Source organism: Pongo pygmaeus, chromosome 4 (assembly GCF_028885625.2).
Source record: "Pongo pygmaeus isolate AG05252 chromosome 4, NHGRI_mPonPyg2-v2.0_pri, whole genome shotgun sequence".
Lineage (NCBI taxonomy): Eukaryota > Metazoa > Chordata > Mammalia > Primates > Hominidae > Pongo > Pongo pygmaeus.
Window position 1 is genome coordinate 156623359 of NC_072377.2, and position 17324 is coordinate 156640682.

Genomic DNA, 17324 nt, shown 5'->3' on the forward strand with positions numbered 1-17324 from the left:
CTGCAACCTCCGCCTCCAGGTTTCAGGCTGTTCTCCTGACTCAGCCTCCCGAGTAGCTGGGACTATAGGCGCGTGCCACCACACTCGGCTGATTTTAGTATTTTTAGTAGTGATGGGGTTTCACCATGTTTGTCAGGCTGGTCTCTAACTCCTGACCTCAAGTGATCTGCCTGCCTCAGCCTCCGAAAGTGCTGGGATTACAGGTGTGAGCCACCATGCCCCGCCTTATTTTTTCTCTTTTTGATTTGTAAATAAAGGATGGGAGATTATCTTTTTATCTTTCTTGAACACCTATGGCATAATATGTTCCAGGTTCATCTTGCACTGTTCCTGGCCCAGTCCCTATTCTTGAATCAGCTGTTCCTTCAAGGAGGCCTGGTTTTTTTTAGTTATACTTATGAAAGGATGACAAGTTTATGTTGAATGATTGCATTTGTGTTTTCTTCCGGATTGGTCTAGACTGAACAAGGTTAGGAATCCTGTCTGCTTAAGCATGTATATAGAAATGGCGCAGTAAGAACGTGCCGATTAAATCATTGTTTCCTCTAGCATTAATCTTAAGTTTTCTTTTTAGGATAGCAAACCTGAAATGCCTAAAATCTTTTAACCTTTGAATATGAGATAACTTTTTGTCTGTGCAAAATTACATGAAGCCATTATAGTCATAATTTTTAGAGGAAGGCTTAGATTAAAATGTAAAGATGTGGTAGACTTCTAAATATGCAAAGAATCACATGGAGTATGATGGTCAATTATAGGTTTAATTAGTTTTTTTCTTTTAAAGGAAGTATCTAACTTCTTAGTATAATACACTATTATATAAACTGTCTCATTTAATACAGAGAGTATCGAGGTATATGTTGATATCTTTCTTTTTTGTTTTTTGAGATAAGAGTCTCCCTGTGTTACCCAGGCCTGGAGTGCAGTGGTAGGATCATGACACTGCAGCCTTGACTGCCTCGGCTGAAATGATAATCCCACCTGAGCCTCCCAAGTAGCTGGGACCGCAAGCGCAGGCCACCATTCCTGGCTGATTTTTGTTTCTGCTTTTGTAGAGACTCACTCTACAAAAAACTCACTATGTTGCCCAGGCTAGTCTCAAACTCCTGGGCTTAAGCAGTTCTCCTACCTCAGCCCTCCAAAGTGTTGGGATTTCAGGAGTGAGCCACTATGCCTAGCTGGTACCTCTCTTTTTACAGAGGAGTAACAGCCTTAGAAACTGAGTAACTCATAAATTATATAATTGGATCTGCACTCAGGTGTGTCTTATACCTACTGCGAGCAACCTTTTTTAGGCTGTACTACCCTTGAGTGTTTATATCAATATTTTTGGAGACAGACTTGGGGAATTTTAAATACCTGCTGAAGTTAGGAATATGATTGCCTTTTTTTTTTTTGAGACAAGGTCTTGCTCTGTTGCCCAGGCTTGAGTGCAGAGGTGCAGTCTGGGCTCACTGCACCCTCCACCTCTCGGGTTCAAGCAATCCTCCCGCCTCAGCCTCCCTAGCAGCTGGGACTACAGGCGTGGGCCATTATGCCTGTCTCATTTTTGTATTTTTAGTAGATATGGGGTTTCACCATATTGGCTAGGCTGGTCTTGAACTCCTGACCTTAGGTGATCTGCCCGCCTCAGCCTCCCAAAGTGCTGGGATTACAGGCATGAGCCACTGTGCCCATCCGGGATATGATTGCCTTATAATGATTTGAGGTGTGGGCTGTGGCATCTGCATGCTTAGAGCTTTGTCAGTTTTTGGATATTTATCTTGTGATGAGGTAAAGTATTCTGAGCAAACAAAATATATGTGAGTGTAGTCTTTTTACCAGCTATTGTAGAGTGGGCATTTTCAGTCTTGGCACTGTTGACATTTTGGATCAACTAATTCTTTGTTGTGGGAGCCTGTCCTGTGCATTGTAGGAATTTAGCAGCATCCCTAACCTTATAAGTTGTCAGTAGCATTCCATGTAGTGAATACTGAAATGTCAGCAGGGCATGCTGGCTCATACCCGTAATTCAGAACTTTGGGATGCTGAGGCAGGAGGACCACTTGAGCCCAGGAATTAAAGACCAATCCGGGCAATATAACAAGATCTCGTCTCTACCCAAAAAAAAAAGAAATTAGCCTCGTATGGTGGTGCGCCCCTGTAGTCCTAGCTACTTAGGAGGCTGAGGCAGGAGGATTGCTTGAGCCTGGGATGTCAAGGCTGCAGTGGGCTGTGATGGCCCACTGCATTCCCACCTGGGTGACAGCAAGACCCTGTCTCAGAACCCCACAACAACAAAAACTGAAATGTCTCCAGACATTGCCAGATGTCTCATGGAGGCAGACTTGTCCCGGTCACCAATGGTGTAGAGTGATTTGACTTTCTAAAAGTCTGTTGAATAAATTAAAACTTTCTGTTGGCATTGCAGGGGTCTGTTGCAAATAAATTCTATGTTCACAATGATATCTTCAGATACCAAGATGAGGTCTTTGGTGGGTTTGTCACTGAGCCTCAGGAGGGTAAGTAGTGAAATACTTTAAATTACTTGTCTAAATTTTTTTTAATGGCATCAGATTGCCTTTAAGAGACTATGGGTTTCTTTACTGTTTTCATTACACTCTGTTCTTCATTAGTAACTAATTATGGTATATGAAGAGTCTGAGGTTTTACCCTACTTGAAGCTGCTAACAGGTTAGCTTATATCATGGATGTTAGTAGAAGACATAAGACTCTTAGGTCAGAAGGAGACAGGCTAACTCACCACGACGGTAGTAGTAGTTTTGCCACATTTACCAACGGGATGTCATGAAGAAGGCTAGGTGATACTTCTACTGCAGTGGGTGGTGTTAAAGGCATGGAACACTGAGTTTACGGAACCCAGATCTATTACAACAGGCAGTAAACATGTCTGCTCTTTGTGCTGGAGGGAGATACTCTTTCAAAGCTGTTTGCTATATAAATGTTCTTGAAAGACAGTCTAGAAGAAAGGGTAGGCATGGAAGATGTGTAGACACAGAGACTTACGGAAAATTTTCTCCAAAATAATAGAATTGAGTGTTGTTTATATGGCTGAGAGTATATTTATTTTGTAATATAGTTTACAGATAAGCAGTCATTTGCCTAGTAAAGTGGTAGAGCCTGCATTAGATAACTGCCTAATGTAATTTGGCTAATGTCATGTAGCCAGTAAGGTGACAGAATCTGCATTAGGCTCCATGCTCTTAAAAACCAAGACACTACAGTAGCCTTAAAGTCTATCCTTAAGGCTGGGTGCGGTGGCTCACGCCTGTAATCCCAGCACTTTGGGAGGCCAAGGCGGGCAGATCATGAGGTCAGGAGATTGAGGCCATCCTGGCTAACACGGTGAAATCCCATCTCTACTAAAAATACAAAAAATTAGCCAGGTGTGGTGGCAGGCGCCTGTAGTCCTAGCTATTCGGGAGACTGAGGCAGGAGAATGGCGTGAACCCGGGAGGTGGGGCTTTCAATGAGCCGAGATCGCACCACTGCACTCTCTAGCCTGGGCGACAGAGCGAGACTCCGTCTCAAAAAACAAAAAAACAAAAATAAGTCTGTTCTTAAAAGCCTTAGTTCTGTCCTTAAAGTCAGTGCCATGATTTTACCAAATTGTCCTACTTTGTTTATTTATATATGTTTTTCTTCACTGTTGTTTTGTGAACATTGCGAAAGTGAATGTATATGTGAATTCAGTAAGTACAAATTACTTTAAATATCTTTTTCTCACTTAGAGTCTGAAGAAGAAGTAGAGGAACCTGAAGAAAGACAGCAAACACCTGAGGTGGTACCTGATGATTCTGGAACTTTCTATGATCAGGCAGTTGTCAGGTAAGAAGATTTTGTTCACATGTCCAGGGCTGCATAAGAACTTGCATTGTCTAGTCTTTCCCTTTGTTGGAGGGTATTTACATATTCTGAGAATTACCTCAAAATAATAATTTCTCAGAAGAATGGTTTTGTTTCTGGTAATTTTGACTAAACAAAAATATGTAACTTGTTTGTTAATAGTAAATTGTACTATGAAGGCAATCTACTATTGCTTAGTTTAAATAGTATCAGTTTCTTTTTGGTTTAGTTTTTTCTTGGTGTTAGGTGAAAACTTGCATATTGTTTATCAAGAGTTGAATGTATTGAGGTATTAAATGCTTTGAGGGAATATGAAGTGGAAAGAGACCTATTTAATTAGAGATCGGGCATAAATTGATATAAATACCAATATGAGTTAAGTAGCAATAAAGAATTTCATTACCTTAGTAAGTGCATCATTATACCTTTGGGTTTTTTCCCCCTTGTGATTGGAACAGAAATGTGTTTGATAGCAATAGAAATCCATATTTACTTGTTACCATGTGACAGTGAATGTTAATATTCAGTGCCTGAAGGGTGTTTTCAAGTGTTTCTCAAGGTGTGATGAACTAATCAGGTTACTCACTTGGGTTGCTGGTTGAAAATGAAGATTCATGGTCCCACTGCAAACCTACTGAATTAGACTTTCAAGAGGCAAAACATCTGCAGTTTTGTTTGTTTTTGTTCTGTTGAGACAGAGTCTTGCTCTATTACCCAGGCTGGAGTGCAGTGGCGCGATCTTGGCTGACTGCAACCTCCGCTTCCTGGGTTCAAGCAGTCCCCCTGCCTCAGCCTCCTGAGTAGCTGGGACTACAGGCGCACGCGCCACCATGCCCGGCTAAGTTTTGTGTTTTTGTAGAGATGAGGTTTCGCCATATTGGCCAGGCTGGTCTGGAACTCCTAACCTCAGGTGATCTGCCCACTTTGGCCTCGCAAAGTGCTGGGATTGCAGGTGTGTGCCCAGCCCCCTCTGCAGTTTTAACAGCATTCCTGGTTGATTTATGTGGAATTTTAAGAATTGTATTCTGAATCATAACTAATACATTTTCTCCCCCAAATTCCTTATGTGCTTGAAAGAGTTTTTGTGTGTTTGTGTTAAAAGCCACATATCATAAAATTTGCCTTTTTTTCATCTTAACCATTTTTAAATATAAAGTACAGTAGTGTTAACTGTATAGATGTGGTTGTATGACAGATCTCTAGGACTTTTCACCTTACAAATTTTATTGAAGATAACTTTATATACCTTACAAACAGACTATACCCATTGAACGGCAACTTTCTTTTCCCCCCTCCCCCAGCCTATTTTGAGAGTTTTTCTGATGTTGTATGCTAAATGAATTGTAATAGTTGTGGGATTCCAGCCATAAAGTGGTTTGGTTCATTTTGATGTCCTGATTCATTTGCTTATCAGAATTTGCCAAACAAATGGTTTCCAGTTAAGATATTGAGTGGCATTTTTAAAACTACTTTTTAAAAACTCAGATAGATATACAATTCTTAGATTTTTTTTTTGGATAGAAGGAGCTAACTCTGTATTCTGGTTTCTGATTAATAAATGATGGGGGAATTTTTTGTGAAATAAATTGGTGGCAGAATGATATTTCTCAAATTTTCCTGTCAAAGTAATGACATGGAAGAACATTTAGAGGAGCCTGTTGCTGAACCAGAGCCTGATCCTGAACCAGAACCAGAACAAGAACCTGTATCTGAAATCCAAGAGGAAAAGCCTGAGCCAGTATTAGAAGAAACTGTCCCTGAGGATGCTCAGAAGAGTTCTTCTCCAGCACCTGCAGACATAGCTCAGACAGTACAGGAAGACTTGAGGGTATGAAACGTGTCTTCATTTTTATTCTATTTCTAGTTATTTTTTTAAAAAAAATTTCTGTTCTTTTGTATTGCTGTTTGGTTGACTTGTAGGTACATTTTCATACTGGTGGTTCATTTCAGGGAAATTTCTTAGATATTGAGCCATATCTTTGATAAGAGAGAGGTAAGATGTGTATTAGTTTATTTCATCAAAAGAAACCACTCCCTTCCCCTAGGTAACTTGAATGCCTGTTAGACCAGAAATTTTAGGTGCCACTGTAGCACCATATCAGTGATTCTTTATCTATTTAATATTTAATCTTTTACACTATAAATTATTACATACTTGTTACTACAAGTGCATAACATCTTTTTAAGAAAAATAACATGGCAGAATATACTTTTCTTTTTCTATGAAAATTTGTTGAAGATAACTTTATAGTGGAAGTAGAAATGAACTGCTGAAGTAAAACTTCTTTTTTAGTTGGCATACTTGATTTCAGAAGTTTTCAGTTTGTCCTCCTGAGTCTCGTCAGGGTGATTGTTAACTGAACTAACGTTGAAACCTTTGCATTTGGTGCTCTGGGAAGGAATATAATTTTTAGTGCTGTATTTATAGGCTCAGGGTTATGTCATTTGTTTGTTCAACAATTCAAATTCCTGCTGTGTGTTAGGCATTGTTCAAAGTGTAGGTATTATATTGGCAAAACAGATAGGGTTTCTTGTTCTCTGGCAGCTAATAGGTGAGTAGGAAAGAGCAATGTTGAAATGACTTTAGCTTGCAAGTGGAAAAAATTAGCTGGGCACGGTGGTGCCTATGTGTGGTCGCAGCTGCTTGGGAGGCTGAGGTAGGAGGATGGTTTAGCCTGCGAAGTCAAGGCTGCAGTGAGCTATGATTATGCCACTGCATTCCAGCCTGGGTAATAGAGTAAGACCTTGTCACAAGAACAAAACCATAAGAAGCAAGTGGAAAAGTAGGTTGGCTGGACCAGCTGACCACTTAGTTGGTTATTATAGTAACCCTAGTGAGAGAGAATGATGGCTTGAATTAGAGTTGTGGCAGCAGAAATGGAAAAGAAATAATTAGGTAGAATAACAGGTTCTGGCGATTTTTAAATGTGCGGGAAAGGTGTTTATGATGATTCTACAATTGATGTAATTGAGTCGATGTTTGTACAATGGATTGGATTGAATCACAGTAGGAAGAGCTGAGCTGATTTTGGAGGAGAGGGAATTTTGTTTGATTCACAAATTTGAATGAAAGTAGCTTTCGTTGGGCCAGGCGTTGTGGCTTACGCATTTAATCCCAGCACTTTGGGAGGCTGAGGCCAGGAAGATTGCTTGAGTTCAGGAGTGCAAGACCAGCCTGGTCAATATAGTGAGACTTCATCTCTACTAAAAAGAAAAAATAGCTGGACATGGTGGCACATGCCTGTAGTTTCAGCTGCTTGGGAAACAGGTGGGAGGATCACTTGAGCACAGGAGATGGAGGCTGCAGTGAGCTGTGTACATGCCACTGCATTCCAGCCTGGGCAACAGAGCAAGATTCTGTCTCAAAAAAAAAAGTGAGTAGTTTCTTGAACCTAAGCCTCTCAGATTTGCTTGGTACTTGATCATCAGTCCCAAGGAATTTCAGAACTAAATTTTGAATAGCTGAAAGAGATGAATCTTAATATATGTATAAACTCCATCCTGCTTATGAGAGTGTGTTACCATTTGTTATGTACAGGAATCAAGAGTTAGTAGCTTTTATATTGTTTTGATACATGGTATAATTATGTAATGTTGGTATTGCTCCCTTAGACATTTTCTTGGGCATCTGTGACCAGTAAGAATCTTCCACCCAGTGGAGCTGTTCCAGTTACTGGGATACCACCTCATGTTGTTAAAGTACCAGCTTCACAGGTAAGGTCCTAATAAAACTTGTACATTAGGGCACATTTACTTCTATTGTGGTAATTTGATTCAACAGAGGTTTAGAGAATGTGAAAACTGGTCAGGTGCAGTTTGGCTCATGCCTGTAATCCCAGCACTTTAGGAGGCTGAAGCCAGCTGATCACTGGAGCCTAGGAGTTTGAAACCAGTCTGGGCAACATAGTGAGACCCTGTCTCTACAAAAAATAAGAAATTAGCTGGGCCTTGTGGCATGCATCTGTAGTCCTAGCTACTTAGGAAGCTGAGGTGGGAGGATTGCTTGAGTCTGGGAGGTTGAGGCTGCAGTGAGTCATGATTGTGCCACTGCACTGCATAATGGGCGACATAGTGAGACTCTGGCTCAAAAAAAAAAAAACAAAAAACCAACCCAAATCAGTGTAGAAACAGAACTGACATATAGGATGGAAGAGAAGGGTATAAGATGGTTTTTAATGATTTTTCTTGTGAAGGAATTGTCCATTTTCTAGTTTAAAACTTGTTAGCTAAGAAACTTCATTAAGAAAAAGGATAAGCATGCTTTGTTTTAACGCAAAAGTTAACTTAAAATTTTTCAGCCCCGTCCAGAGTCTAAGCCTGAATCTCAGATTCCACCACAGAGACCTCAACGGGATCAAAGAGTGCGAGAACAACGAATAAATATTCCTCCCCAAAGGGGACCCAGACCAAGTAAGAGCTCAGAAGGGCGATTTCTCGTTTGGGGGATTTTGAGGTGAGAGCTTATTTTGGGAGAGCGGTTGATATTTATATACTTTAAAATAAAAATATTGTAGGGTTGATGGAATTACCTGTTTTTAGTGTAGAGGGAAAACTATTGAATGTGAGCAGTCACTGAAAGATGTCTTCTTTCTCTTGTCTTTCATTGATGTTTTTGTCTCCTTTTAAGTCCGTGAGGCTGGTGAGCAAGGTGACATTGAACCCCGAAGAATGGTGAGACACCCTGACAGTCACCAACTCTTCATCGGCAACCTGCCTCATGAAGTGGACAAATCAGAGCTTAAAGATTTCTTTCAAAGTAGGTTATTGAGTTTTGAACACTAAATTCATCTAGTGTCTCTCTAGCACTGTATAGTAGAAATAGAAAATGAGCCACATATGTAATTATAAATTTTCTAGTAGTCATGGTAAAAAAAAAAAAAAAAAAAAAAAAGGGTAAAAAGAAACTGGATAATTTTAATAACATTTAACTTAAGGCATTGTCATTTCAACATGTAAGAATATTATGAGAGATATTTTACACTTTTTCATAATAAATCTTTGAAATCCAAATGTGCCTCCCATAATTTTACACTTATGGGAGGCACATCTCAACTCAGACTAGCTGTATTTATAATTCAAGTGCTCAGTAGTCACATGCATCTAGTGGCTACTGTATTGGACTGTGTACATGTAATGTTTAAAGGGAATGGTCTAAGTAGTTATCTGAGAATGTGTTTCACTTGCAGGTTATGGAAACGTGGTGGAGTTGCGCATTAACAGTGGTGGGAAATTACCCAATTTTGGTTTTGTTGTGTTTGATGATTCTGAGCCTGTTCAGAAAGTCCTTAGCAACAGGGTAAGCAGCTTTTTGTCTTGATTTTTTTTTTTTTTTAAAGGGTTTTGGTTCTTTAGAATATATTTATCTTTACAGCTGGGTCTTTATGTAAAGTGCAGTTTATTCCAACATGTTCAGGTAATTTATTCCATTATTTTCAACCGTTATTAAAAGACTTGCCTGGGGGTTTAGGAAAACAAAACTTATGTTTAAGTAACTTAGTTTTTGAAAACATGAATTATGAGAATGAGAAAATGAATAGTTACCAGTGCACTGAGATTTACGTAACAACCTTTCCTTGGTGGTGGCTTTTGGTGTACAGGAGATGAAATACAAACCTACTTTTAACTATTAACTAACATAAGAGCCAGTTTGCCCAGGGCAGTTTTGATATACTGCTGTTTTTAGAGAATAACTATTAAGAGCTTCTCCTTTAAGTTAATAAATTGGATTTGGAAGATGAATTATATAGTCAACCTATTTGGAACCGTCCTTACTAACAGTACTCTTAGCCTGTACGTTCTAATAATAGAAGAATTTGTAGAATGGAAATCTTACTGTGGGAGCCCCAAAGAAAGCTTCCCCTCCCCTAGCAAAAAAACTACTTTTTGTAGTAGTAGAGAAGAACAAGGGTATAAATAATATTAATTTACTAAGCTATACTTTTTTATTGAGATGAAATTTACATAACAAAATTAACCATTTAAAAATGTACAACTTAATTGCATTTAGAACACGTTATTGTGCAACCATTACCTTTAATTCCAAAAGTTTTTTACTAAAAGCCATAAGCTCTTTACTCACTAAGCAGTCATTCCTTGTACCTGTCTCCCCAACCCCTGGCAGCCACTAATCTGCTTTCTGTCCCTGTGAATTAAAATTGTGTACTTTAAACCATATAATAGAAATATTGCAGATCAGTGATATCTCCAGAATGTTAATGGGCATACTGCAAAGTTTTTTATTTTTTTGTTTTTTTTTGAGACAGTCTCGCTCTGCCACCTAGGCTAGAGTGCAATGATGTGATCTTGGCTCATTGCAACCTCCACATCCCAGGTTCAAGCAGTTCTTCTGCCTCAACTTCCTGAGTAGCTGGGATTACAGGCGCCCACCACCATGCCGAGCTGATTTTTTTGTATTTTTAGTAGACATGGGGCTTCCCCATGTTGGCCAGGCTGGTCTCGAACTCCTGACCTCAGGTGATCCGCCGACCTCGGCCTCCCAAAGTGCTGGAATTATAGGTGCGAGCCAGTGCACCTGGCCATACTGCATAGTTCAATGTTGTTGTTATAACATTTTGTCAACCTGAGTATGCAAATATATATTATCTTTCAAATTATTTGACCATTTATTTTTGTGAAGCATCTCCTGCAAAATACTGTTTGAGAAATGAGAGAACAGTGGTTTATCTCACCACAGCCACTGAAGAACCCAGAAATGTCCAGTAGGCTTTGTAGATAAATCCGTCATTCAGCATGTATTAGGCCTAGTGGCCACCCTTCATTTCATGGTATTGATAGAAGTCTACTATGCTCCCTTCATTAATTTTTTGTGTGAGCAGAAATAGCTTATGTAAGACTGATTGCCCTGGTGTATGACATACTGTAGTGTAGCTTACCGGTTCAAAGCTTATTTTTCCCTGGAGGCCTTGGTTTACATTCTCCTTTCATCACTCATTAGTGTTGTGACCCATGGGACAAGTTACTTAACCTCCCCAGCCCTTAGTTTGCTAGTCCTTAAAGTAGGTATCTACCATCAGAGGGTTGTTGTAAAGGTTAAGTGAGCTAATAAATTTGAATAGAGCTGGGCACGGTGGCTCACGCCTGTAATCCCAGCACTTTGGGAGGCCGAGGCGTGCGGATCACGAGGTCAGGAGATCGAGACCATCCTGGCTAACGCGGTGAAACCCCGTCTCTACTAAAAATACAAAAAATTAGCTGGGTGTGGTGGCGGACGCCTGTAGTCCCAGCTACTTGGGAGACTGAGGCTGGAGAATGGCGTGAACCCGGGAGGCGGAGCTTGCAGTGAGCCGAGATCGCGCCACTGCACTCCAGCCTGGGCAACAGAGCTAGACACCATCTCAAATAAATAAATAAATAAATAAATTTGAATAGAACACTTCTGTGACACATAGTAAGTACTCTTAGATACTCATTTTAAGAAATTAGAAAATTACATTGCTGGTGAAGAGCATAAATTGAATATATTGAAATGTTTCGTAGCCCGTTAACTACTTTGGCTCTGTTAGGAGGAAATGAAGGCCAAGACTATCCAAAATTCTCAGGAGGTGTTAAAGAGCAAATTAAAGTTTATGTCAAATTAATGAAGTTTTTATTTTAAATGTATATGTACTTTGCATAAATATGTACAGTACCATCTTTTCACATTGGTGATGATGAGGTTTTATTCTAAGCCTCCAAATCTATGGAGAAGGTGGCAATTTTTTTTTTTTTTTTTTACTGGGACGGTCTCACTCTGTCGCCCAGGCTGGAATGCAGTGGCACGATCTTGGCTCACCGCAACTTCCGCCACCCGGGTTCAAGTTGCACTCCAGTCTGGGTGACGAGTGAAACTCTGTCTCATTAAAAAAACAAACAAAAAACTGAACTGTGAGAACTTAGCTGATTTATAATATGCTGGTTTTTTTTTTTTTTTCTGAGTCAGAGTCTCACTCTTTTTCCCAGACTGGAGTACAATGGTGCAATCTTGGCTCACTGCAACCTCTGCCTCCCGGGTTCAAGCAATTCTCCTGCCTCAGCCTCCTTGAATAGCTGGGACTACAGGCGTGTGCCACCATGCCTGGCTAATTTTTGTATTTTTTTTAGTAGAGACGCGGTTTCACCATGTTGGTCAGGCTGGTCTTGAACTCCTGACCTCGTGATCCACCCGTCTCGGCCTCCCAAAGTGCTGGGATTACAGGCGTGAGTCACCGTGCTCAGCCTCTGCTGGTTCATTATTATAGCTTTCTTTATCTTTGATAGTGATAGCTAGCTTATCAGTACTCTAAGTCTGGTCACCTTCATTCTTACAGCCCATCATGTTCAGAGGTGAGGTCCGTCTGAATGTTGAAGAGAAGAAGACTCGAGCTGCCAGGGAAGGCGACCGACGAGATAATCGCCTTCGGGGACCTGGAGGCCCTCGAGGTGGGCTGGGTGGTGGAATGAGAGGCCCTCCCCGTGGAGGCATGGTGCAGAAACCAGGATTTGGAGTGGGAAGGGGGCTTGCGCCACGGCAGTGAATCTTCATGGATCTTCATGCAGCCATACAAACCCTAGTTCCAACAGAATGGTGAATTTTTGACCAGCCTTTGGTATCTTGGAGTATGACCCCAGTCTGTTATAAACTGCTTAAGTTTGTATAATTTTACTGTTTTTGTGTGTTAATGGTGTGTGCTCCCTCTCCCTCTCTTCCCTTTCCTGACCTTTAGTCTTTCACTTCCAATTTTGTGGAATGATATTTTAGGAATAACGGACTTTTAAAGAAGAAAAAAAAAAGACTGAATTTCCTTGCTTACTTTGCATATACAGACTGAATTTTTTTTTTTTTACAGCCATTTCCCCAAAGGAATATCTTGCATATTACTGACATTTGGTATGTTTCATTCATTGGAATATTTCTTATTTTCTACGTGTTTGAAAAGCCTGTAAGAAATACAGGATTTGATAATATTTTGAAGGCAGGAAAAACCCAAATTGTTTCTTCTTTGAGAGTCATGACTACCTTCTGGTGTGGAGAAATTGCCATTGGAAAATTTGACAATTTTGATTCTCACTGGTATGTTTAAAAACTGAATAAAAGGAATATAATTTTTTTTTGATAAAGGATCACCAAACAGTTCTAAAACCTACTGTTTTTACCATTGAAATTTAAATTGTGATAATAGGTTTTAAATGTCTAGAATGCAACTGATAGGCTTTTCTTGAACTGTTAGTTTTTTTGAAGTAGTTTTTTCATGTTTAATTTGTATTTGTAAAAAAACAAAAAGCAAAAAAATTCCCAAAACCCAGATAACCGGAGCAAAACTGTTGTGCCTTCTATTTATCTTTTTTCAGTCTTGGCAATTGTTTAAAAAAAAATCTAGATTTGTTTTATTAGGTTCAGAGTATGTGGGGAATTATAGAATCCCTCTTTCATCACTTTGTGTATGTCTTTTGTTAACATATTTGTTATGCCTTATTCTAAAATTGAGTCTCAAACTGGAATGCCTTTGAAGACAGATGCTTCTATAGAGGTTCTTTGACCTAAATAGTTCAGCATTTGTATTTTTATTCTGGTATCTAATCAGATTCCTAATCATAGCCCGTAAGAAGGAATGTTACTTTAATATTGGACTTTGCTCATGTGCTCGTGTCCGCATTTTTTTTTTCTTAAAATCATAGCCATATGGTAAATTTTCTATTTTGTTATGGTTCTCTTTTATTGATGGGCATGCAGTGGGTGTTACTTGGAAATGGCCAATTTTTATTAAAATATTTCTGGAAGAAAATTTAATCTGGCAATATAGACTAATACTCGTTTCACATATGTGTTATTTGTTGAGTGCTGTGTGTGAGATGGGTGAAGATTTTGTTTACATGTGTGAAACAAACTTTTGTGTGATTGTCATTACTAATTGAAGGGCAACCAGGTTGTAAAATTCAGCGTATTTATTTTCTTAACAGTATTCATCTTTAGGACTGTCGTTTGAGGATAGCATAGGAATATTTGGTTTGCATTACTGAGAAACTCTAGGTTTGCTGTGATGGTTAAGACCACAGTGAAGTTGGTATTACCAGTTTGGTTCCAGTTCCTCAAATATTTGAAAATTGGCAGCATCTCCTTTACATAAACTTAATGTAACTGAATCACATGGCTTTTTTGTAGGGTTAAAGTAACTTTGGTAACCACTTTTGGCCCAGATCACTGATAATAGGAAGAAATACAACTTATACTTTTGTAGCTTATATTAAGCATGTGATGGGTGGAAAGAAAAGTTTAGTCTGAGTCACTTTGGAAACAAAAATTACTTTGTGGTAACTTCAAGGTCATAAATTATGGATAGCCTAGAAATTATCCTTCACAAGTGAATACTAAATTATACATTTCAAAACAGAAGTTCTTCCTACTTGGAGATTTAAGGGCATTAACTAGATGCAGCAATCCTCAGCTTGGCATTATCACATCCTAGAGGACATTTGAAAATGTGTGAAATTTGCAAGGGTTGTTGGAGAGACATGCATCTGGCATTTATTGGGTGGGGTCTAAGGATACCAAATGTTGTGTAAAAATGAAGCAACCCCATTGAGAACATTGATAGTCCCTATTCCTGTGGGTGGGTGGAGCTGTGGGATTAGGAAAACTGGAATGAAGACTCATTCTTTTGAAACTCAGCCTCAGATAAATAACAAACTAGGAAATGGAAATCTGTTTCAAGAATTACAGTAACATCTACTCTAAGGAATTAGTAATTTCACTTTTTATTATTTATACCAAATGTATGTGTGTGTTGTGTATGTTGGTGTAAATGTGGAGAGGTGGTAGCAATACATGCTGATGCTGCTTGTAATTTGTTGCAAGGAATTACTGCACAATCTCAGAAAATACAAGGCTTCCCCAGTGCTTTCTGTCATCAGAGTTGGGATGATTGTGAGGTTTTGAATGATAGTATTGGACCTAAGAAAGAGGATTAGCATCATGATCAGAACTGTTGAGAATCCTCGTACAATTATGTACATTATTGCATGTAGAGTAAACATGAGAGCTTAGAGATGTGTATGTTTCCACTGCTGGAAAATGATTATAAGTTAGGGCAACATTTTCTATAGGTGGCAGCAGTAGGAGCTCATCACATTGAACATTTTCAGATTTTAAAATGAAAATTTTCATCTGTAGGAATGGCCCAATATATAGTTATTAGCTACTGAGCTTAGAACTCTTGACCCATGAGATTTTTTTTTTTTAATTTTTATTTTTATAGAGGCACGGTCTTGCTATGTTGTCAGGCTGGTCTCAAGCTCCTGGCCTCATCAGTCCTCCTGCCTTCCAAGTAGCTGGAACTACAGGTGTGCACCATTGCACCTGGTCTCATGAGTATTTTAGTTAGATAAGATTTGTTTGGTTCAGTGGGTCTTAGTTTTTTAAGACCTGTTGATTTGTAATTAGACATCTTTGGCCTTAAACTATATTTTTGTTTTAGTGGTGAGGTTGGGCTTTACTTTGTGTATTCCAGCGTTCTCAACTTTGTCAGATATTGCTAGGGACCAGTGAGATCGATAATCCAAAAATAATAATTTGACTTTGGTTGAGTATGTCATTACCACAGTGTTAGTTGCATTGCACTTTAGGTTAGAAAAGTTAATTTTCACATCTGTGCTGCGGATTAGGTGATAGTGTCCTCAGCACAATAGATGAGGAAGAAACTGAATCAGAACAGTTAAATGACAGGCTTCCAAATCATCCATGTAGCAAGGAGCACATTTGCCTCCCAAACTGATGCTTTTTCTCTAGAACCATAATGCCACCCTAATTACATTTCAGTAGCATAGACCGCAATGAACTTCCTACTGTAGGGAGACTTGAGTCTGGAATACATTCAGAACAAGGTTAACATTACAGTTCTTAATTTCCTTTAGGGCAAACAAGAAAATTAAACTTGGATTTTGTGAGTCTTTTTTTGATTTGCAGATTATATATGGTAACACAATAATGGTGGTTTGTTTTTAAGTTTTTTCTCATCAGGTTTGATAATTTAATGCAAACTTCAAATCTGGATGTGAATAATAATATTTTGATTATAGTATAATCCAGGTGAGTTTATAGAATTTGTGTTTTGTGCTTATAAACTGTCACCTTCTGATACTTTTCTTCATCCCTCTATTTGAAAAACCCTTGTAGAATTTAACGATTTAATGGAAAATGTTGCACTTTATAGAAAGCCATTTTAGAACTTACAGGTAACCTTTTTGAAGAGCTTAGATTTGTAGACCACTGCTTATCCTGAGTGACATTTCTTTTAAATGGTTGCATTTGTCAAATCTATAAAGGTGTCTTTTATATTGCAGTTTTCTTTTTGTGTTACTTAAAGGAATCTTTGCCGTAATGCATATAGATGAGATAATTGTTGACCTTTTTAGTTCAGCAGTTTTTAAACTTGAAGTAACACCAACATTTATTTGAATATCAGGTTTTAGCTAACTGCCTCATGTACCAGAAAAAAACTTAGCAATGTCTTATGTGGGATGAGGGGTTAAGTTAAAGTTGCTGATCAAGTAATGGCCATGTGGCACAAGATGATAACTAAGAATTTCTGGTTCTAAGGTAGTAATGCCTTTTGGGATTTATATTTGTTTAATGTTGAGGTTCTGGGGACCATAGGTGGGCCTGTCAACTCTTAAGAGACTATAGTAAAGGAGAGATGGTGGCACATGTGAGATAGAACTTGTTTATATTTACATTCTTATTAGTGGATAGATATCACCTCAGGACAACACTGAAATTAAACTGCCTTGTTCATGCCTTCATGTCTCAAATCAAGGCCTAAATGAGTAAAAAGATGATTACAGATTACCTAAAACCCTTAACCAGTTTTGGTTTTTGATTATGCATATGTGTTGGCTTGCAATTAGGTTTTTAGTTTCTGTTGATGTGACTTGTTTGAAAACATTGGATTCGTCTTCTCTCCACAGTTTCTACTTGAACCTAGTAGCTTAATTCCCTGTAAGTAAGAGGAAAATAATATAGGGAATCTGTTCAACTATTTCTTTAATAAATCAGGTGACTTGGCCAATTACAGAAATTCATAAGTGTTTAGTATTTTGAAATGTGGCCATTGTCCCAGATTTGTAAGGTGCAGTGTGCATACAGTGTGTCTTAGGATTTTTTTTTTAAGTAAATTAAGGATGTTTACCAGAAATTATTGATTTACTGAACAAAGTATTTATTTTCAGGAGCCCACTTTTGGGGAAGGTTGCCTATATTTTTGATAGTAATTAGATGGAAGATTAAATCCTGTTTAACCTAGATAGAAACAGTTTTAACTATTGCTGAAGTTAAAATAACTTTGGGGTGGGGTGGGGTGGCTCATGCCTGTAATCCCTGTGCTTTGGGAGGCTGAGGCCAGAGGATTGCTCGAGGCCAGGAATTTGAGACCAGCTTGGGCAACATAGCAAGACCCTGTCTCTACAGATAATTGAAAAGTGAGCCAGACATGGTGGTGCATTCCTGT

At 38.8% G+C, this 17324-nt stretch overlaps 1 protein-coding gene across 7 annotated transcripts in view; it reads left to right on the plus strand.

Moving 5' to 3' along the window:
* The window catches only part of G3BP1 (G3BP stress granule assembly factor 1), a 37234-nt gene extending 23627 nt beyond the window's left edge, over positions 1 to 13607 (plus strand). For all 7 annotated transcript variants that reach the window (XM_054487490.2, XM_054487488.2, XM_054487491.2 and 4 more), the window contains exons 5-12: positions 2411 to 2501; positions 3732 to 3828; positions 5473 to 5674; positions 7459 to 7560; positions 8145 to 8256; positions 8474 to 8602; positions 9033 to 9142; positions 12153 to 13607. In XM_054487490.2, the coding sequence (XP_054343465.1) occupies positions 2411 to 2501; positions 3732 to 3828; positions 5473 to 5674; positions 7459 to 7560; positions 8145 to 8256; positions 8474 to 8602; positions 9033 to 9142; positions 12153 to 12359 (1050 nt within the window). In that variant the 3' untranslated portion in view covers positions 12360 to 13607. The remainder of the gene's footprint in view (positions 1 to 2410; positions 2502 to 3731; positions 3829 to 5472; positions 5675 to 7458; positions 7561 to 8144; positions 8257 to 8473; positions 8603 to 9032; positions 9143 to 12152) is intronic.
* Positions 13608 to 17324: the final 3717 nt, after the last annotated feature.